This window comes from Perkinsus marinus (genome assembly GCF_000006405.1).
Source record: "Perkinsus marinus ATCC 50983 genomic scaffold scf_1104296928836, whole genome shotgun sequence".
In the NCBI taxonomy this organism is placed as follows: domain Eukaryota; phylum Perkinsozoa; order Perkinsida; family Perkinsidae; genus Perkinsus; species Perkinsus marinus.
Window position 1 is genome coordinate 62,901 of NW_003216689.1, and position 19,891 is coordinate 82,791.

The following is a 19,891-nucleotide window of genomic DNA, read 5'->3' on the forward strand; positions in this document are numbered from 1 at the left end:
TTCTTCCAGCCTATGAGTCGTGGTACTGTTACTGTCCAAGAAGAGGTTGTGATGACTGTATCCCCCTCCACTGATCTAGCTTCATCTTCTTGTTGACCAACAGCAGCCAATAAAGAGATCTCATCTTGCCCATCATCATCATCAGTATAGTTTATGATGTCAACAGTACTAAAGTCGGCATCATACTTGATCCGAGCTCGAGAGCCGTTATGTGGAGGTCGTGCCCGCCAATAGTCCAAGGCAGCCTTAATACGAGGTATTGGTACTAGTAGATCGGCATCACCATCAGAGGGACGATAATGTAGTATGAAACGTTTGCCTGCTGCTGGATGAGGAGCCATTACCTACATGAGCCTATCGTTGGCCTCTGTGTAGACTACGCCTACTTCCATTGTTAAACGTACGATGACCAAGTTATTGAATGGTGTGGTATCGGCTGGGTTTATCAACTTGCATTCAGCAGCAGCTATACGGCTCTGATCCTGCTCTCCAGGGAAGAGGTATGATGGGGGAGGTCTCGCCAATATCCTACAGTCGACCTGAGGGTATGGTCATGTTACAGAAGAAGCGTCCGAAGGCTACTACTCACTGGAGCATGCCGATCTGATACGCCAGCACACCAGAAGAATGGATCTACATCATCATAGGTAAGTAGTAGTTGTGGTTTTTGTGGGGGAAAGTATCGCACTATATCACCAACTTGAGGGACATATGTATCAATATTAGGATTATGTTTGGTAACCAATAACCACTCTCTAAGGCATTTAAGACCTCTCCAAGTGGGATCAATGTAGTTCTTTAATACAGTATTGGTTATTCTAACACTTCTTGGATGATCTAGTGGTAGACAGGCATTACACCGATAGATGCCATCGATCAACTTATCCATCTTATACCGCTCTTTGAACGATTCATCCAATCTCAAACAACTCAAGTGAGCAGCCGAGGTACCACGACAGCTCACGCGTGACTGACATATCACTGAGGCCCCACTGTTGCCACAAACATGACATGTTGTCCGAGCCGCACGCCTCAATATCCTCTTAAGGTCATCCACAACCAACACTTGTCGCGGCCTTCCTCCTGTTGGCTGGGGTGTATCTCTAAGCTCAATACGTATACCATCAGAAGCCATTAAACATCCACTATGAATATAGAGTAGAGGGGATCCGGTGGTATTATTAGATTGGCGTAGGAGTGGTAGATGGGGGAAGGATGGAAGGTTATCCTCACTAAAGAGAAGGAGGACGACTAATTCACAATGAGAGGCTACTGTAGGCTTGAATTCCTACTTGAATTCGGCGAAGGGTCCTAAGAGCTCTCCACCCACCTTAGATGGACCAGATGAGTGGCAGAGTTCACAGCATGCACTAGATGGTATCTCAGCATTGAAGGCTACAACATGTATTGATGGTAGACCATGGTTCAATCTACGACGAGTCGTTGTCTCTTGTGTAGACTCTGAATGATAGTAGTAGTATGAGGAGGAGGGCGAATGTATCATTATCAACATACCATCATGCACCTCCTCAGTGCCACGAGGCCTCCGATGTCCACGGCCACCACGACCACCACGACCACGACGACGACGTCTCCGTCGTAGTTGATGATTCTGACCAGAGCTCGTCCCATGGCGTCTAGTGGCAAGGAACTCTCGATCGTCGTCACTATCCTCGTCTTCCTCATCATCATCATCATCGATGTAGTCTGATGGCTGGTATAGTTCATACACATTCTGTGGCCTGAGTAATATTACTAACATTAACCTCCATGAACCCCAATGTAACCTATGGACTGTCCTGCCAGATCTAGTCGTCATCCTTCTTGATCCATCCTCACTAGCCTCCGAATGACTAACATACACCACTACCCCGTAGGAGACATCATCCCATCCTACCCTGTTGAATGTCTAACTAGTGTAGCATAACTGGCATTGTCACTATCTCTAGCCACCTCCTCTACTGCATCCTCCCCACTCACTGGTTGTGACATCATCGTTACATATCTGCATATCGGATGAGCATACCATCCCCGAACCTAAGTACTACCCCTCTCCCCTTGTCGGTAGTCCCCTTAAATACACCGACTTAGCCGATCGTTGCCGATGAGGCAGCCTCCTAGAAGCAGCAGCATGTCCTTTGTAATAAAGCATGCTCATTGGATATGGTCTCATACGAGCATCACATAACCGTTCACCAGGGGCTGTACAATGAACCTGTTATAAGCTTACCATTATGGAGGTAGTATGATTATATCTTACGCCCATGAGGTAATCCCCCTCAAAGAACTGTTCCTCTAATGGAGCTGCTAATGAACTACCCGATAATGGAGGCTCTCCAGTTGAAAAGTAGTGTACCTGAATTGAACCACCACCACCATATGCCATGAACAAGACTACCTATGCTTACACATCCAAGGTTATCTGTCACCACAAAGTCCCCTCTACCATCAAATTGGCCATCACAGAATTGCCTTGTCGAATGGGGATCATCAGGGTGGCAACTAGAGAGATCGAACCTGGAGGGAGCGTCGGTATACCATGGTAACTCGAGTAGATCACTTATTCACAACTTGAGCTCGGCTCTTATGAGGATCAATACTCCACAAGGTCACACCACCATCATAGGAGCATAGACAGAATAACCAGGGGTATAGAAACTTAGCCTGCAAGGCACAACATAACAGGACATATACAAGATGCTAGGTACCGGTAAAGCCACATAGACTTCCCCATTAACCAAAGAAGGATGCATAACAGCATCAAATAGGCGTGCAGAGGGGGCCTCGAACACCTATGGGGATGATAGGATATTGCTGCTGCTAATGACGAGGGACCTACTAGTGCACCATAGCGGTATTGTCGACCTTCTGTTGGTACAGTAGGTGTCTCGTCTTTCGATGCCTCTACTGGGTTCTCTGCTACCCCACAGATAATATACCTGATCAGCGTCCATCACTCTTACTTCCGACTATCGGATTAATGATCTAATACTACTACTTGTCATCAGCCGTCCAAGAAAAGGTTCGTATAGCGTGATACCCCCAATACCCTTGAACCGATGGGCATGCCTATCCATACGTGAATGAGCTATGATAAAGACTATCAACTTACCTTAGATAGGTTACACAGTGTTGTTTCACCGTCCACACACATTCGGATGATTGAATCACCAGTTGGGATGATAGGCCGTACCAATTCAATATACTCAGGAAGGGGGTTTAAAGGGCTCGACAAACGCTGAACATTCAAAGCATACCACTTTACAAGAAAAGGAGGACCTCTTCAACCCTACCAAAGCTTCTATCCACTTCTGCCTGGGCCTACTATACATAGTTGATGAGGATAGACGCCATAATACGAGGCCACCATGATCATCAGATGAAGCACAATCACCATTTAGGTTATCAAAACACACATGGGACACTATTTGGGTATGGACACCACTGAGCTCGAACCTGTGATCCGAATAGTACTTGGAGCTATAAGGTAGGGATGCTACTCTAAATGATGGTATTTCACGAATTCCGGATTCCTAACGTCCATCTTAACCGGTCTATCGCCATGTGGTTGTACCGAGAAGACCCGAACACACTTATCACTACATCCAACGGCAAACCAGAAGTTCAAATATCGATTAGTGTACCCCTCCACAGAGGAAGGATCTACCAACAATAGATACACAACCATCACAGTGAGGAGCGATCTTACTTGAGATGTCCTCTACCATCCTAGTGCTTATCTTAGGTCCCGAGAAAATATCAAATCCCCGTATGAGCTTACTCTCAACATCAAGATAATACCTGCTACGACCAATAAGGGTTATCTTGGTCTAGACTAGAGTTAATACTTGCAATATGCACTAAGCACCTCTCCCCCGTTGTCTCTGGTGACCGTAGTTAGATCCCATATAAAAATACCACCATCACATGTAACTGTTATGAAGACCTAATAGTAAGCAGCATCTATGTAGCAGACCAAGAGTCTATAGCTCCTACTTGCTCATGATCCTTAGATGGAGAGAAAGCCATAAAGTGGACCTCAGCAGTGAATTGGAGAGTTGTTAAAGGACGACTTTGTTGGTCTTCATCACTTACCTTCCATAACCGTACCTGAATGACTCTATCCCCTCTGGGGTATCGACGTGCACCTACTGTTTTATCAGTAGCAGACGAGGCAATTATCGTATCACAGTAGTTAACAGCAGTTTCCATAACCTAAGACTAGGTATGCTGCTATTGATAGACCTTCCCTGACTGCTATACCTCTCCAGTATGGCCAGCCAAAGTCGACTTCAACCTTCCCGTCTTAGTCTCCCATACCCTTAATCGATAGTCATCCCCACCAGTGACGATAACACGGGAGTTACATGCAAAACGGACACAATACCTAAGAGGTAGTAGCCTACTCGTCCTGTACTACATCACACTGGAGTCTACACTGGAACTGCTTGATATTGAGTAGATTCATCTACATCGTCAACTACTCCTAGTGCTGGTGTACGATGACCGAATACAGACCATACACGCTGGAGCTTGCGACAATGGAGTAGAGATAAGGCCAGAGGGGAAGGACGGTGATGATGATCAACCTAGGAAGGGTATAATCAGCATATGAAGCAGCATCATGTAGTATATCGAATAGGAAAGGGTTGATAGGTGGTATTCGTCGTCGTCCTACATTAGGATATGCTGCTCGTCTCGAGAACGATCGATAGACAGATGTCGTCCATCTATGATCCTGCTCGATCCTGCTATCATCCGAACCCCTCTCGGGATGCAATATAGACCTACAGCTCCTCAAGAACCCTATTTGACCGAGGCAACTACTACCTCCCATTGCATACATCTAATAGTCGATCTCCTGGAACTCCATGAAGGTCCAGATTCCTAATGGCTGAATAAGGTCTTGGCCTGAGAGTAGAGAGTGCTGCCCTCTATCCTATCAGTGTCTACCCGTATAAACCAGATGCTTCAGCTTCTGATCTCAGTACATCCCCAGCTGACCTGAGTACCTATTGGATTAGTACACTAGATGGGGACCTAGTGCCATACTACTACTACCCCTCGATCCTGGAGTGTCTCAAGCATCCTCGTGACCAAGAGCAACATATCCCTAGAGTTGGCATCCCATCCAAGAGTATCCCTTACCTCCAGTTTACTCATAATGACAAGTCATCTGCCTTACGGCCAAGATTGATAGACTAATGATAACCAATCGAAGGATGACCTCTCTAGGTATACAGGTTCTTCGATAGTCCCCCCCCCTCATTAACATCATGTCGAACTTTATACACAAGGGCGAAGAGTGCAGAAATAGTGATGATGATGAGGAGGAGTTGGTGATAAAAACGGGCTGACACTCAGCTTTCACAAGCTCATACCACTACACCACTGTTACCTATAAGGCACAAGAAGAACAACTACGGTCACCAGCCACAGAACCATCACAGATAATTAAGAAGCATCGGTGTTACCAATCATCTGTAATCCCTTAGGGGTTTGCTTTGCGCACTGTTTAGTGACCTCATCATCCAGCATCTCGGTATGTAGCCAATTGAACCTAAATGGACCCTACACATGATGATGATGACAGCAGGTAATTACCGGTCATTGATGACCTCCCTAGCATTGAGCTTCCTCAATTCCTTAGTCCAATACATGGCCGATCCAATACGGTATACGAAGGGGAGGGATAGGACAGCTAGGAATGTGGTCCCCATCACAGCAGGAGAGCTCCAGAAGGTTGACTAGAAACCGAATATACCAACGTCATGGGGGGGGGCATTGAGAGTACCTCCCTGAATGCTGCCTTGAACCCTCCACTAGCTTTGAGGCCTTGTAGTACACCACCACTAGGCTGAGCAGCAGCACCCAGACGATTGAAGGCAACTCGGAACATGTACCAACCTCAACTGCAGGATACCAATACTAGCCGCTCTACAAGAGGGGACAGGGTAGGCCCTAGTGGTACTATATACGGGCTGGTTACTGTGATCCACAACCCTACTAGTTATCAATATTGGTTATCTATACCTATCGTAAGGCATTCTAAAGGATCATATCAAATAGTTGTCATCACCTTCCGAGTATGAGAGCACCCTAAGGGATACACTAGATACCGATTAGATGAGCCTACTCAATACTACAGCTCTCAGGTAGGCGGCCAGCAGCACTAACCTATCACTACCTTGACACTAACCTATCGACTACGCTGATATACGATACACTAGAGCTATACCATAGAGTTAGGTCCACTCGCGAAGTTAAGTTCCTCGAGTGAACTTAACGTTCCTTCGTTCCATATATAGGCCACTGAATATTCTCTACTGTTTCGTCTTGCCCTTAACTCGGCAATGGCCTGTTTCATGAGGATACTTCATTGAAGGCCCCTTGATTTGAGTATCACGTAAGAGGTATTCAACTCATCTCACAATGTGAAGTAGCAGTCCACAAAATGACCGAAAAGTCGCGCGCCACAAAACTCGTGGTAGAAGAGACAGTGGGCCTGTTTCACAGGAGCAAATTGCGCCTTAAACTTAAGTAACGCCTTAAGTATACCTCAAGTAATTAGGACATCCTATTTCACTACTTAAGTAAGCACGTTAAGGCGCCTTAAGTTTAGGAATACTTAAGGCGCCTTAAAATAAGTATCCTTGTGAAACAGGCCCAGTGGGAGGAGGGTCAGTAAACTTATTTTAAAACTCAAGATCGACCCCAGGACTGATTTCGTCGAGCTTTACTGGACCTCCGTAAGACAGGCGAGGGCCGCACATGGAGGATCGAATGCACTTAACTTTTCAATAGTATTCAGGGAACTCATCTCATACTCAATACTAATTCTCGAGTGATCCTATGAGTGAAGATTGGATCCCTGATTCTGAGCTACAGAGTTTGGTAACTGAATATCTGGTGGTATCAGTTTTTACTATTTTCTTATTACTTTGGACGTCCAGTCCGTCTCAACGTACTATGCAACCCAGACCGATCAATAACGGGCTGCTCACTCATAGCAAGATGCTCAATACACGGTAATCATCAGGTGCTACTTAACTTGACGATAATTCCATCAGATTTCAAGAGTCTAGTCTTATTATCTATAACAGTGGTTTTACATGTACTGTAGCACGAGGAAGGGATTGTTTGACCGGCAATGTAGTATTGGAGTCTTATGAAATTGGGACGTTATCTGTTAGGAAGTTGCAATTAAATTGGTACAGAAGAAGAAGCTTGTTAGTGATGCTGAAATAGAGAGGGCACGGTACGATGGTACAATAGGTGTATAGCCTTCGACCATCATCAGGTGTGAGCTGAAGCATCATTCGAAGCTGCGTAATGTAAACATAGTACCTCTTATAGCTTGTGAGGAAACACAAGATGGATTTCTAACAGTCACTCCTTATGGTACGATAACTCCTAGTAGCCACTAGAGAGATATGATGCTCAGCGTCGGATGGAGACCTTCATGAATTGACGCATTGTACCACTTTGACTGAAGAAGCGGCAAGGAATTGCATTAGTCAAGTATGCACTAGACCCTCTAGCATCATCATCTGGTAGTATTATTATCAGATCGCCGCCGCGATAACTTATATGCATGATGAGGAAAGGCTTGTCCATGGTGATATTAAACCTGTAAGAGGTTATTGTCTGTGGGTATCAGGGGGAGTCTATCTTCAGCATAATATGTTATTACGAAAGATCAATGGGAAATACATGATACAGCTATGTGATTTTGGCTTTACCGAGGACCTTAGACCGGCCACCAATGATGTCCTCTTTACTCAACTCAGAGGCAAGTGGATCCATATATGAATACTGGAGAGGTACTTGGTTAGGTACATCAGGATACTTTGCCCCCGAGCAACTGTTGGGTCGAAGTTATGATGGGAAAGTTGACGTATTTGCCATGGGTGTGATTGCGTTCACCCTTATTGGGGTAAGGTGGCCATTAGGCTACTGTTACATGATAAACCTCCTCTCAGGGTTACGAGCCATTCTACCCTCCCGATAATATGGTGGAAGCAGTAGAGTTCGAACCTCGATATTGGCGGGATATAAGCGACGAAGCCAAAGACTTTCTTACACGGTAAACCAAACGAGATGCTGTGATCGAATTGCAATCAGTAACATCTATTACAGATGCCTGAGTATCGACCCTCAGCAACGAATGACTGCCAAGGAGGCTCTTAATCATCCATGGATCACGATGAACATTCCATCGGCACCGGTAAAGGGAGCTGCGGAGTTGTTATTCAAGCTTCCATACCTGCTGCAGGCACGAGGTGATTCTCTCGATGAGACAATGACTCCCCCGCCAGATAGCAGCATTGAATTCTGGAATGTCAAGGATATAATCAAGAAAGACTCCGAAGCGAGCATTGCTGAAACTATGGCAGGAGGCAGAGTATTGAAGAACGAAGGGTCAGCACAAACATGGACTGCTAATAGTCATGTCAGCCTTTCAGTTTCGTTCCGACCATCAATCACCGGACTGTTCTGCTCACCTGTGGTGACGGCGCTGCTGGACCACGAAATGGATCCTAGCCGCTATTTTAAGACAGCCTCTATCCTCTTTGCATAGTTTTTGTATCAACTTCGGGCATGATCGTCGCTGCAAGTCCTATGCTGATAGTTTTATCCTCCTCACCCTACTAAACCGTCAATATTCTACCTACTGCTGTCGACTGACCGTCAGGTTCAGCAGGAGCTGTAATTCTGTGTATTCTAGCGATGACAAAATCGGACGATATTAAGACCCGGAGCCATGAATCCAACCTCAACGATTCCTGATACTTTTTATAAAGGGTATGGAAGAATGAATGATCATATGACCTGATTGTTGCGTTTGATAAGAGGAGGTTATAATATAACGTGTCTCGTTATATCAACGTGTTCCGACTCTTCCGGGACCGTTCCAGCAAGGTCAATGTGTATGGAAAATTCTTGTGTCAAATTGGATGAAAACTGAACTGAGTTTCTTTTGATCCGGAGGGGGTACTGATTGATGTGGATGGTTGTACTCAAGTGGGATGAGAAGGACGCCTGATACGCAATGATTGGCTCGACTGATACCACACCTTGTTATGTGAAATGAGACTACACTATAAACTACCTTAGATATTTTAGGGCGCGCCCGGATTTGAACCGAGGACCTGCTGATCTGCAGTCAGCCGCTCTACCACTGAGCTACACACCCGTGAAAATAATGGTTCCTCTTGTCAAGTCCTTTTCATGAAGTTATCTCACATGACTAATCTGCTATCCCAGTTAATCTCTGCCAACCGTTGAAGATCGATAATGTAGTCAGGAGCAAGTGTGTAAACTTTTTGTCGAGCACTTTGTAGTGCTCACATCTATTGTCACTCGCCAGCGGTGATCTCCGACGTCAAAGACACATCAGTTGGCCAGGAAATTTTAGCTCGCACCGTATTCGTCAATCGGCACAGTAAGGATTAGCTCGGTGGAATATTGGATAACTACAGGTCTATCCAATGTGACCCCTATGCTTGTCGTGATCACGCCTGAGCAGAACATCTCCAATGACAACATGTGCGTTTGACGTTTGCCTCCGCTATGCGGTGTGGCATGCCCTGGGTTTCTCCCAACTGATATACCCTTTATTATTTGCCAGCAGTAGGAGTGGAACATTTCTGCCGGTTCGTACAACAGAATATCAACTCACTACGTATGCCTTCTTGATGGACACGCTCCTGTTTTGTACGATACTTGGATTCTGATTAGTTTGCACCAGGAACTTCCTAACTATGGATGAACAATACGACGTCATCGTCTGTGGCACCGGTCTAAAGGAGTGTATCCTTTCTGGACTGTTCTCGGTAGCATTACTACGACCTAATATAGAGATGATAGTCTTCCTTCCCTTCAGTGCCATGGGAAGAAGGTCCTCCATTTGGATCGTAATGGATACTATGGTGGTGATTGCGCCTCACTCAATCTCACCACTCTATGGGACAAGTTCAGGCCAGGTAATGGTAGTAGTTTGAGTCAATCTACTTTGGAGGATAGAGGCAACGATTGGTGTAGGTGAGAAGCCACCAGCCGACTATGGCTCTAATAGGGATTGGAATGTCGATCTTATACCTAAATTTGTTATGGCTTCGGGTCAACTGGTTAAGATACTCCTCAAAACTAAGGTTACCAGGTATGGCTCGGACTTAGAGATCCTATTTGGACTTCATACCAATTAGATATCTCGAATGGAAGTCTGTCGAGGGGACTTACGTCTACCAGTATCAACCTGCTGGTCTCTTTTCCAACGAGAAGTTCATCCACAAGGTAATCCTATGCTCGGTCATCACTCCTTACCTGTCCGGTCCTAGGTACCGGCGACAGAGATGGAAATTGTTAGGTCACCATTGATGGGTATTATGGAGAAGAAAAGATGTACTAGTTTTTTCATATTTATAGCGAGGTGGGATATGGATTGTTGATTAAAGCGTTACTGATGCTTACGGTCCATTTAGGTGGGTTGATGAGGATATATCCACTCATGATGGTATAGATGCTAACAGGCATACAATGATGCAAGTGAGACATACCCTTGACCGCACTTTGATCATCATATGGATCTCATGTAGTGTATCGTTCGCCTTTGACAGGTTTATGAGAAGTACGGTCTACAACCCGATACCATAGACTTCTTCGGTCATGCTGTGGCCCTCTATCCAGATGATAGTTATCTTTTTAAACCATGTGGTCCTACCATTCAGAAGATGAAACTGTAGTATAACAGTATAGATATCTGTACAGGGCACGTTTCGATGGTAGATACCTCGACTCGATTACAAGATATGGTCAGAGCCCCTTCATTTACCCGATATACGGCCTTGGTATCGATGTGAGTCAGTATCATTGTTGGTAGTATCCATGTTTAGGTGGTATACCTGAAGGCTTTAGTCGTCTAAGTGCAATACATGGCGGTACATATATGCTCAATAAGCCTGTCGGTAGGGTTTGGGACCAATCACTGCTTTGCAGCTATTATCGTCTTAGATGGGTTTGAGTTCGATGCAGATGGGAAGATATGTGGAGTTAAATCAGAAGGGGAGGTAGTAATGTATTCACTTCACTGGATCATTGGATATCTACATCATCATACTCATTGTATCAGGTTGCCCACGCTCCGTTGGTGATATGTGATCCCTCTTATGTTAAGGATATCCTCCCACAGAAGGTTAGGTGTACCGGTCGTACCATCAGGTGTATATGTGTAAGGTTTGCCGGGTAAGGGTTGGGTGAGAGGATGCTTATGGTACTTCAGATCCTCGGCCAAACAATACCTAGTACCAATGATGCCACCTCTTGCCAGATTATTATCCCACAGAAGCAGTTGAATCGACGGTAGGTATCACTCCAGTCGCTAAGTGTCTCTATAGGGTTGGTTAGGTCTGATGTATACGTCATGATGGTCTCTTGGGCTCACAACATTGCATTCAAAGGGAAGTAATATACGCTACTTACTAACGTCAACCCTTGCTGGTCTGGGACCATTCCTGAGATTAGACTTTATTGAAGGTACGTGGCCTTGGTGTCCACAACCGTTGAAACTAACGATCCTGAGAGGGAAATCATGCCGGCCCTGCAACTGCTTGGGAAGATCGAAAACAAATTTGTTACCATTTCTGAAAAGTGGGAGAGGAGTGGTATGCGATAGCGCTCGCGACTGGCTCATCTTTAGTTATGAGCCTACTGACGATGGCAAGGTCGATCAGCTATTCGTATCGAAGTCATATGATGCTACCAGCCATTTTGAATCGGCCACTCAGGATGTAGTAGAATGTATGAATATTGGTATCCAGTGTCAAGCAGGTCCTTGAGATGTGGAGCAGGATCATGGGTGAGCCGTTGGATCTCACATTGCAGCCTGAGGATACTGCTGATGAGGAGTAACCTTATGATCCACTGCTATTGTCAAGAGAGTGTTTCCATATAAGCCAGGGGGTTATGTTACTCTGAGTTGATAATTATATGATAGTGATTAGCCGTGTGTCAATGACAGAGAGCACTGGCCGGGTGTGCAGCAGCTGTGGTCAACGGTTAAGTCGCGAACATTACTCTAACAAGCAATGGCAGTCTAAGGCTAAGTCCAGGAAATGCCTAGGATGTAACCCTCGTGTTGATCGACTCCAACGATCCTAGTAGATATCTGTACTGACTAATCTTCAGTCATGAGGTGTATAGTATCCTGGTAGTATGAATAGAGTTGTCAGGTACAGCAACACCTAACGGAGAGAAGATCATACTCCTCCGGCGAAGTCAGGTTGAGGTGTTGGACACCGAGGCTTATGGGCGGGTATTGCGGACGACTACTCATGTTTCAATGGGGGATTTGATATGGAGTGAAAAACCAATAGTCCACTCAGCTGAGAAGAGAGACCTTACACGGCGTGAAGAAGTGTTCGCTTCAATACTTGGATCGAGGTTCGGCCTCAGTGTCCTCGAGGATTTCCTATTTCTCAAGGCTTATGTTGCTCTGTCTCTGGTCGAACGTAAGAGAGTATTAGATTGTTATCACCCGAGCAAAGCTGAAGTATCAGAGTCACCACTTTTGTCGGCATTGATACGGATATGTGATCCAATCATGGAGGAGCTACATCGTGGCAAGGATGGAGCCCTTCGGAGTTGGATTGGATTACCATTGGATGATGGTGCTGAGGAGCTGAAGAAGGTCGTGTTGGTTAAGGCTACGAATGCTCATGCTTTTTATATCGAATCTGACGTTACTGCATGTGCTCTCTATGAACTTGGCAGTAAGATGCGACATTCATGTGCTCCTAACGTGGTTTACTCCAGTCAACGGGGTGCTTCCCATGATGGCAGTTTTGTGGCCCTCACGGACTTACCGGCCAATACGGAGCTACGGTTTTCTTATATCGATACTGTTGCTCCGGCTTGTATGAGGCGACAACTACTACTCAACAACTACGTCTTCTATTGTGACTGTCCTCTGTGTACTGGCGTTGACTACTATCGTGGATTACCCTGTCCGAGTTGCTCCCCTAGGAAGGGTGATTGGGTTGAAGATGCTGAGGTTAGACTCATAGATCCCGCCGATTTGGATCTCTCCAGAGTCCTATATAAGGGAGCTATCTATCGAGTCGAACGGGATGAATATCAGTGGTTGTGCAGTTCTTGTGGAGCTCAGATTACTCAGGAACAATGTGGTGTACCAGAGGATCTCGAGGATTCTCTAATGGATATTGCTCGTAATGCTGATGAGCTCGATGAGTTCGAACTGTCGCAGCATTTACGGTCAATGCCTCGTATCCTGGGGGTCCATCATGCTGCTGTGTGGATGATCCGAAAGGCTCATATATCCAAACTCGTTGATATGGATGCCTCTTCGGAAATGATCAAGAATGAGACTGCTGATGTATTAGCAGTTGTCGATCATGCTGCCGAGCTGTTCAAGAAGGAGATCGGCCCGGGCTACTACGTCGAGTCCGGAGCGGGGTTCATGGAATCTCTTCTGACGAAAGTAGCAGCATCACTGGCTCGGGGACGACAATGGCGTTTGGCAGAAGAGTACTTTGAGAAATCGAAAAGGTCGATGCTGACTCTGATGGAGGCTACCGATGCACCAATCGTTGCTGTTGATGAAGCTTTAGTGGCCTGTCGACTTCGGGATACCTCGAAGTTGCCTAAAGTATTTCGTGGATGAACAATGAGTTTTGAGTTACGAGTACCGCTCTTTCGTCACCACTATCTGGGAGAGGCTAATCAACGCAGAATGTTGTTATCAAGATGAAGATATTATAGTGGATCCGATGGGGAATGTTATTTGTGAGCGGCAGTGTAGATCGAGATTATCCGTCTCAAACTCCATCCCTAATTTGGATTAGCATCTCAAGTACAGGTTGTATTGTATTCGATTGTGCCGTCCGATTCCATTCCCTTCGCTGATGTCGCTTGAGTGGGTACGACAGCAGTTAATTAATACAAGGCGTAATCTATCCAACCATCCCTCACTCAAACACAACGAGGGCACTGTGATGAGGTAAATCGAGATCACTAGTCACACATGGGTATAATAGACATGCCTCATTGGCTGAGCCAATTTGGCTCTATGACGGAACGGACGCCGTGGTTAGGCTATTCCTCGGACGAGACTGGCGCTGCTCCAGTCGGGCTTCTTCCAACACTTTCGTCTTCAACTGAAATCCATGAATATGTTTACGATTTCCTTGGATGCATTTTCAGACAATCAGCATATTCGAATATTCAACGCAGGCTGACATGTCCTGTAGATGGGACTCACAATTCGAGTTGCCTCCCTCCCAAGAGCATGGTCCGACTCTATCCATCTGATATGCCAGTTTTCATCGTCCACATCTATCGTATCCTGAGGCTCCTGAGGTCGAGCAGGTATCCAGGTGAGTGCCGGCTCACATTCAATCCTACGATAAGGTTTCCCCGCCGTGGTGATGAACGCGTTGACAGGACTGGTGAGGAAGTCCTGGGATTGGCCTCTGCCATGGATGAACCCAACAGGATGAGACCAGGCACCGATATGTTGTCCATGGTAGGAGGTGATGCTCTATGACGGCTGCTACATCTTGCATACATTGATCCACTTACGGTGCGCAAATGACCACATGATGTGTCCGGGACCACACAACGTCAGCGATGATACCCGGTACGACCACCTGATAGGAGAATTACGCGCCTCACTCTAGTCAGATCTAATTGACCTGTAGATAACCTTTGTCGATGGGCCTTCCATGATGACCTATATCCCATAGGTGTAGTTGACCATTGGAACTCCCACATACCACCAACCTATCACACTCTACTCACAGTGATGGTGGTCATCATCCCACCTTCCATCAGGGCTCATATCTGGTCGAGGTATACTGTCGACGATTGAGGCTCCTCGTAGTGTCATAATGAGTGTGAGGGTCATCATGTCTCTAGCGTCAGCAGCAGTCTCCCGAGGTACAGTTACAATACGAATCTAGAAAGCCATGGCCTAAGGAAGTATGAAAGCAATGCCTCACTGTGGAGTCGGCCATAGTTATGAGGAGGATATCGTGTTCAGTCTTATGTTTAAATTTCCTCGATAATGTAGCATTAATTCGACTGAGCCCAGTTGAGGCTGCCTCAGACGTTACGACTCGAATATGCCACACCGGTACCTGCAATACTGTCATGAGCAGAGCCTCGAGTTTAGCCCTCCTCCTCTTCCTCCTCCTCCACCCCGAGTATGTCTGGATGCCCATAGGATCCAATCGCCTCCGGTGTGCCTCTAGTAGTGTCGTATGCGGTGATACCCCCATCCACATTGCCAGCATACAGTAGCTGAGGGGGATACTCTACATGGTGGTGTTTGTCCACTCACCGAGCTGACGGAGCTACGATCGAGACATGTTGGCCGAGCGAGTGGCTTTCCTGGTGAGTCTAGTCTAATACAGGTCTGAGCGGCTGTCCACAAGCGTATGCCGAACTCGCCACAGGAAACGATGCGCCATGCTCCAGAGTCCACACTCCAGTACGAGAGAGCAAGTACCTCCATGACGTACATGCTTATGACACCACAGCTCTCAGCACTACCGGCCCAGAATGAGCAAGCTCAGCTGATGGGTGTATGCAAGGATGGTCTCCTCCTTCTCTAGGTATGTATAAGCTCTCTACGACCCATACCACAACACGGCCATCACTTCCAGCCGTAATGAGAGTATCAGATTGCGGCCAGAGCATAGCTAAGACCTTGGAGGGGGAGGGACAGGACGGGCTAGTGGGCCTGGTCTATACCTGGCCTGGGAGGCATCGGTCGGCGGCCTCAATGAGAGGCCCATCTTCACACGGTCTCTCGAGTGAATATATAGCAAGTCCAGTCACATCGTGTATGCCTTGTCGGGCGACTGCCACATATCTACCGCAGACGTCTTTAAAATCGATATTATTGTGATAGTAGCCATACTTGTTATCGGGAGACAGACTAATGCGGAGTGCCCCTCGATCGTCATTATCGAGTTCGATGGTACCAATATGTGTATCATAAGGCAGAGCAGCACCATGGTTGGAGCTCCTCGCAAAGTGCTCTGAGTGACGTCAAACCCTGCCTGCTAGATTATCAGTGCTTGCATAGCCACGACCTATCAAGTTCGTTGACTGGGTTGGCGGCCCGCCGTCCGTCCGCTTGGGTGAGGTATTCTCTAATGGGAGTTCTGAGCTTCTTTTCATCCCTGTTCCGCCATCGCCCGATTGTTCCTGTGTGACTCGGAAGCTCACTGTAAGCATCAACCCAGGTATTGGATGCTTTACTGGCGAGGCGACATCGTAACTGGCCGCGACGCACCTGGCGATGGTGGGACAATTTCCTCACGCTCGATCGGGGCATTCATGTGCCTCCTTGGGGGCTTCCTTGTAGCCACGAAATCTCGTATGATACATCATCAGCCTGAACGTTCGTGTCCAACTACGACCTCGAGTACTGGGAAGCTCACCTCACAGGCGTCTGCGGTAAAGCACCTTGTAAGAGCGGAGCGAAGCTCGTCCACGCAACCGACGTCATGCTATCATGGTTGCCATCATCAACCAGCAATTCAAAGAGGAAAAACGAGCCAGGTGCTGGGCAACGATTTGTAATAATACTCGAACCAAGGGATAGGCGGACCCTGATTGACGTCCGGCTCGGGGATTTGTAGACTCTGGTTGATTTGTAAGCTTTCGTACGCCACCTCAGGATGACGGATGCAGCACTTGGAGAAATGGACAGGGTCGGTGTGGAGTATTGGTACTGTGAGGCTCGACTCGCCAACAGCCTGAATGCAGCCACTGTTTATAAGGAGACCGACGGCTTGAGAACCTGTCGTTGACGGTTGCGGCTCTCTACACTTCTCATGTAGCGGAGACCTCTGAGGGAGTACTATCGATGACATCGGACGACAGCATTGACTACTCCCCCGGAATGAGATCTGCTGGATCATTAAAAAGATGTTTTCCGAAGCGCCAGCCTACAGGCTCCTTCCACGTTACCGAATTCCGAACCTTTCGCCTTCCGTCTAGTCCAAGGTGCCCGAGAAGTGTACTTATTACACTGATCTAGTGATCCCTCAGACGAACGAACGATGGCACTGATTGGTATTCCCGCAATACCATGAGTGTTTTCCGTGGTAAGAATTCCGCTCAGAGTACGAGAAGTCCCGAGTTCAATTCTCGGCACGGCCCCGAATATAATCTACCTTTCGAGGTCCAGCGTATGGATCCTGACTGTGAATCGCCTTGTGGAGGTTGTTGGTCTCGCCGCCTCTCTGAGTACAAGAGGGGGGACCCGTAAGGCTACCAGCGCTTGAGGATGCCAATCAAGGCTCAGGATGGATACCTCTAACCATCTACCTGGTAGCACAGAAGTACAGCAGGGACATACAATCATTCACCTGGAGGGCTCAGACTCCGCAACCCTTCCGCCGACTGCATAGCTCTCTGTTGTAAATCAGCGAGTCCATCCAATGTGCTACAACGGCCAAGGAATTTCAAGACCCTCAAAACCGCCATCCTGAGTCTATCTGTGAGGGGGTAAGCCCCATGATCCGCTGGCGGCAGCAATGCGCCCTCCTCGTTCGGAACGCAGAATGCAATACCGGGCATTGTTCCCCTAAGGCTGTCAGCTTGGACCTTCAACAGTGCTAGATAATGGATTACGAAGGACCATCACACACCTCAGCGGCAGCAGCAGCAGCACGATCGGATCCAGGAAAAGACGATGGCCGCTTCCATCGCGGTAACAACATTCCGATCACCTATTCACAAGCGAATTCAGTGACTTGAATTCGGAGTTCACTAACACCACTACTACGTTTATCAGAAACATTCATTGGAACTGCATGTGACTGTTGCACTTCGCTGCTGCCTCGGGCTCAACCATGACCACAAGGCCTCTCAAGTGCTTGCTATTAGCGTGATAGGGAGAGTACATGTGGTCGACACTAGCTCCCAACTGCTCAGCGATTCTTACTCTTCTGCCGGATCGCACTGCAGCACCTCCCACTACTTCCTCTAACACTCCCTCTTTCGACAACTCATGAGAGCAGCTGAATACCCACAGACAGCCTCCTTTCGATTTATTAATTCTACCAAGACTGAGTTCAGTAAGCTTGCGGAGTGCCCGCAGACCGTGGTCATCACCGCGACCACCTTTTACGATATTCGGAGGATCCAGGATGATCAGATCGAATTCTTCGGTACCTCCATTACGACAGAAATCCCCTACGTCTGATGTGAGCCAATCGATCTTAGAAGCAATATTATTCCCATTAAGGTCAGCATTGACCTTCGCATTGGTTATACTCTTTTCCTGGATGTCCACACCAACTACTCTCCTTGCTCCACCAGCTGCAGCATGAATGGCAAAAGCACCCGTATAGCAACATAGATCAGCAACACTGTCCACTTTATTCATCCTAACATACTCCATTAACTTCCTCCGATTGTCGGATTGATCTAAGAACCATCCAGTCTTCTTCCCACCACCAACCTCCACGGAAAACTTCAACGAATTCTCCTCGATTGTGAGAATCACCGAATCATCAGATTTCGCCTCGCCATCGCCATCGCCGCCACCGCCATCAGCAGCAAGTAGATCGCGACGGAATCTCCACAGGACTCGCTCGACTTGCGGTACTTCTCCAAGGACTATTCCCTCTAACCTCTCTTTCAATCCTTCCAAACACACCCACTGAGCACTCACGTAGACCACCGCTATATGCTCATAGACATCCAAGGCAACACCAGTCAACCCGTCACCTTCATAGTTCAATAACCGATAACAGCGCCGGATGGATGTATCCAACATGTGCATGCGTGCAGCCATTGCCTGTACTAGCCTTCCAGCGAACCATTGTGAGATAGCCTCCAGAGGATCTCCAAAGGGATCAGCACCAAGAGAGCCGTCCAGTGTTGTATCATGCATTACCCTCAGAGCAAAAGACCTAGCAGTAGGACCTGTTGTGAGCATACCCCAACCAACAACTTCCGCCTTGCCAGCCACACTGATGCCGCACATGACTGGTGCATTCTCATCCAGTGTAGAGAGTTGATCCCAGTTAAGGATGAGATTACGATGGACATAGTGCTTCTGATGAGCAGCTGTCCCCTGCGCTATCCTAACGACAGGGATCCCTTGCCTCTCTAATGCTGCCACTGTCAGTCGACGAGCAGTGAGGAGCGTGCAATAATAACGAGGTTTGAAAAGACATCTCATACTCAACTAATGAGGCCATATAGTCGAGAACACCAACACGATAGCAGAGACGAAAGATGAATGTTACACTGGGCAATAAAACCAAAAGTGACATATCATCAGTAACCTTCGAGAGCTCAATCCTGAGGAGCTACTGTAGTTTTATCCGATGAGATATTCTCCATATTGGACGTCTAATACTCCGCTATACTTCAAGAACAAGGCCAGGAAAATAGCGAGTAACTGTTGAGGGAATGGAATCAAATACAATGGAGCGACAAGTTAACGAGCTCACGACTTCGCTATCTTACCAAGATCAGGCTCCAACTGATACCTCTTAAGGAGCCTACAGACCCTCCAGCCGCATCCTCTTCCAAGTTTATAATCTGATTCGCACCAGCATTACCTAAAATGCCGCCGCTCTGGTTCGAACTTGCGACCTCGGACTACTACCCATATAATCCCTTATCGACTGCAACCGCCCCATTGTATCTCGGGTCCGTAGCCACCCTACCCGCAGACTGAGTGGGGCCTTAAGACACGAGCACAACCAGAAGGATAACTTCTCCAGCTGCAGAGAGTCCATAGCATTTCTGAAACCAACGATACCGCCTGTCCTCCACCCTACAGCCAAAAGAATGCCTTACAATTGCCCTCTGGTCGGCCTTGACCTGTTGTCATGCAAATGAT

At 47.1% G+C, this 19,891-nt stretch overlaps 7 protein-coding genes and 1 non-coding gene across 8 annotated transcripts; 3 read left to right on the forward strand and 5 right to left on the reverse strand.

Moving 5' to 3' along the window:
- Nucleotides 1–3,841: 3,841 nt before the first annotated feature.
- Pmar_PMAR006732 (WD repeat domain containing protein) lies at nucleotides 3,842–4,521 on the reverse strand (the record flags this gene model as incomplete). Its single annotated transcript, XM_002787998.1, has 6 exons — nucleotides 3,842–3,946; nucleotides 3,997–4,095; nucleotides 4,153–4,215; nucleotides 4,264–4,387; nucleotides 4,421–4,433; nucleotides 4,485–4,521. 6 exons carry the CDS (start codon nucleotides 4,519–4,521, stop codon nucleotides 3,842–3,844), a joined length of 441 nt encoding a protein of 146 aa, XP_002788044.1.
- A 933-nt stretch (nucleotides 4,522–5,454) lies between these two features.
- Pmar_PMAR006733 (conserved hypothetical protein) lies at nucleotides 5,455–5,899 on the reverse strand (the record flags this gene model as incomplete). Its single annotated transcript, XM_002787999.1, has 3 exons — nucleotides 5,455–5,560; nucleotides 5,605–5,747; nucleotides 5,795–5,899. The coding sequence occupies 3 exons, from the start codon at nucleotides 5,897–5,899 to the stop codon at nucleotides 5,455–5,457; spliced, it is 354 nt and encodes a 117-aa protein (XP_002788045.1).
- A 1,040-nt stretch (nucleotides 5,900–6,939) lies between these two features.
- On the forward strand, nucleotides 6,940–8,790 carry Pmar_PMAR006734 (Calcium-dependent protein kinase, putative). The gene is made up of 12 exons (XM_002788000.1): nucleotides 6,940–7,028; nucleotides 7,071–7,152; nucleotides 7,194–7,258; nucleotides 7,301–7,401; nucleotides 7,445–7,521; nucleotides 7,570–7,632; nucleotides 7,678–7,792; nucleotides 7,836–7,936; nucleotides 7,983–8,086; nucleotides 8,140–8,227; nucleotides 8,276–8,421; nucleotides 8,466–8,790. Exons 1-12 carry the CDS (start codon nucleotides 6,970–6,972, stop codon nucleotides 8,542–8,544), a joined length of 1,080 nt encoding a protein of 359 aa, XP_002788046.1. The 5' UTR covers nucleotides 6,940–6,969; the 3' UTR covers nucleotides 8,545–8,790.
- A 334-nt stretch (nucleotides 8,791–9,124) lies between these two features.
- On the reverse strand, nucleotides 9,125–9,196 carry Pmar_PMAR006735. Its single transcript has one exon. It is a non-coding gene; the product is annotated as a tRNA-Cys (tRNA).
- A 568-nt stretch (nucleotides 9,197–9,764) lies between these two features.
- On the forward strand, nucleotides 9,765–11,910 carry Pmar_PMAR006736 (Rab GDP dissociation inhibitor alpha, putative; the record flags this gene model as incomplete). Its single annotated transcript, XM_002788001.1, has 16 exons — nucleotides 9,765–9,836; nucleotides 9,887–9,986; nucleotides 10,045–10,162; nucleotides 10,209–10,296; nucleotides 10,341–10,432; nucleotides 10,485–10,548; nucleotides 10,620–10,741; nucleotides 10,789–10,850; nucleotides 10,896–10,967; nucleotides 11,014–11,069; nucleotides 11,132–11,230; nucleotides 11,282–11,361; nucleotides 11,407–11,463; nucleotides 11,536–11,649; nucleotides 11,699–11,789; nucleotides 11,830–11,910. The coding sequence occupies 16 exons, from the start codon at nucleotides 9,765–9,767 to the stop codon at nucleotides 11,908–11,910; spliced, it is 1,368 nt and encodes a 455-aa protein (XP_002788047.1).
- Nucleotides 11,911–12,601: 691 nt separating this feature from the next.
- Pmar_PMAR006737 (hypothetical protein) lies at nucleotides 12,602–13,681 on the forward strand (the record flags this gene model as incomplete). Its single annotated transcript, XM_002788002.1, has 1 exon — nucleotides 12,602–13,681. One exon carries the CDS (start codon nucleotides 12,602–12,604, stop codon nucleotides 13,679–13,681), a length of 1,080 nt encoding a protein of 359 aa, XP_002788048.1.
- Nucleotides 13,682–17,833: 4,152 nt separating this feature from the next.
- Pmar_PMAR006738 (conserved hypothetical protein) lies at nucleotides 17,834–19,222 on the reverse strand (the record flags this gene model as incomplete). Its single annotated transcript, XM_002788003.1, has 1 exon — nucleotides 17,834–19,222. The coding sequence occupies one exon, from the start codon at nucleotides 19,220–19,222 to the stop codon at nucleotides 17,834–17,836; it is 1,389 nt and encodes a 462-aa protein (XP_002788049.1).
- A 358-nt stretch (nucleotides 19,223–19,580) lies between these two features.
- Nucleotides 19,581–19,882, reverse strand: Pmar_PMAR006739 (hypothetical protein; the record flags this gene model as incomplete). The annotated part of the gene is made up of 3 exons (XM_002788004.1): nucleotides 19,581–19,607; nucleotides 19,716–19,813; nucleotides 19,849–19,882. The coding sequence occupies 3 exons, from the start codon at nucleotides 19,880–19,882 to the stop codon at nucleotides 19,581–19,583; spliced, it is 159 nt and encodes a 52-aa protein (XP_002788050.1).
- Between the last annotated feature and the right edge of the window lie 9 nt (nucleotides 19,883–19,891).

Excerpts from the sequence above, each read along its gene's own strand:
- Pmar_PMAR006734 (XM_002788000.1), top strand. The coding sequence starts at position 6,970 with ATGCAACCCAGACCGATCAATAACGGGCTGCTCACTCATAGCAAGATG. Across the intron at positions 7,029-7,070 it reads AGCAAGATGCTCAATACACG|ATTTCAAGAGTCTAGTCTTA; the intron begins GTAATCATCAGG and ends TAATTCCATCAG. Across the intron at positions 8,087-8,139 it reads GCCAAAGACTTTCTTACACG|ATGCCTGAGTATCGACCCTC; the intron begins GTAAACCAAACG and ends CATCTATTACAG.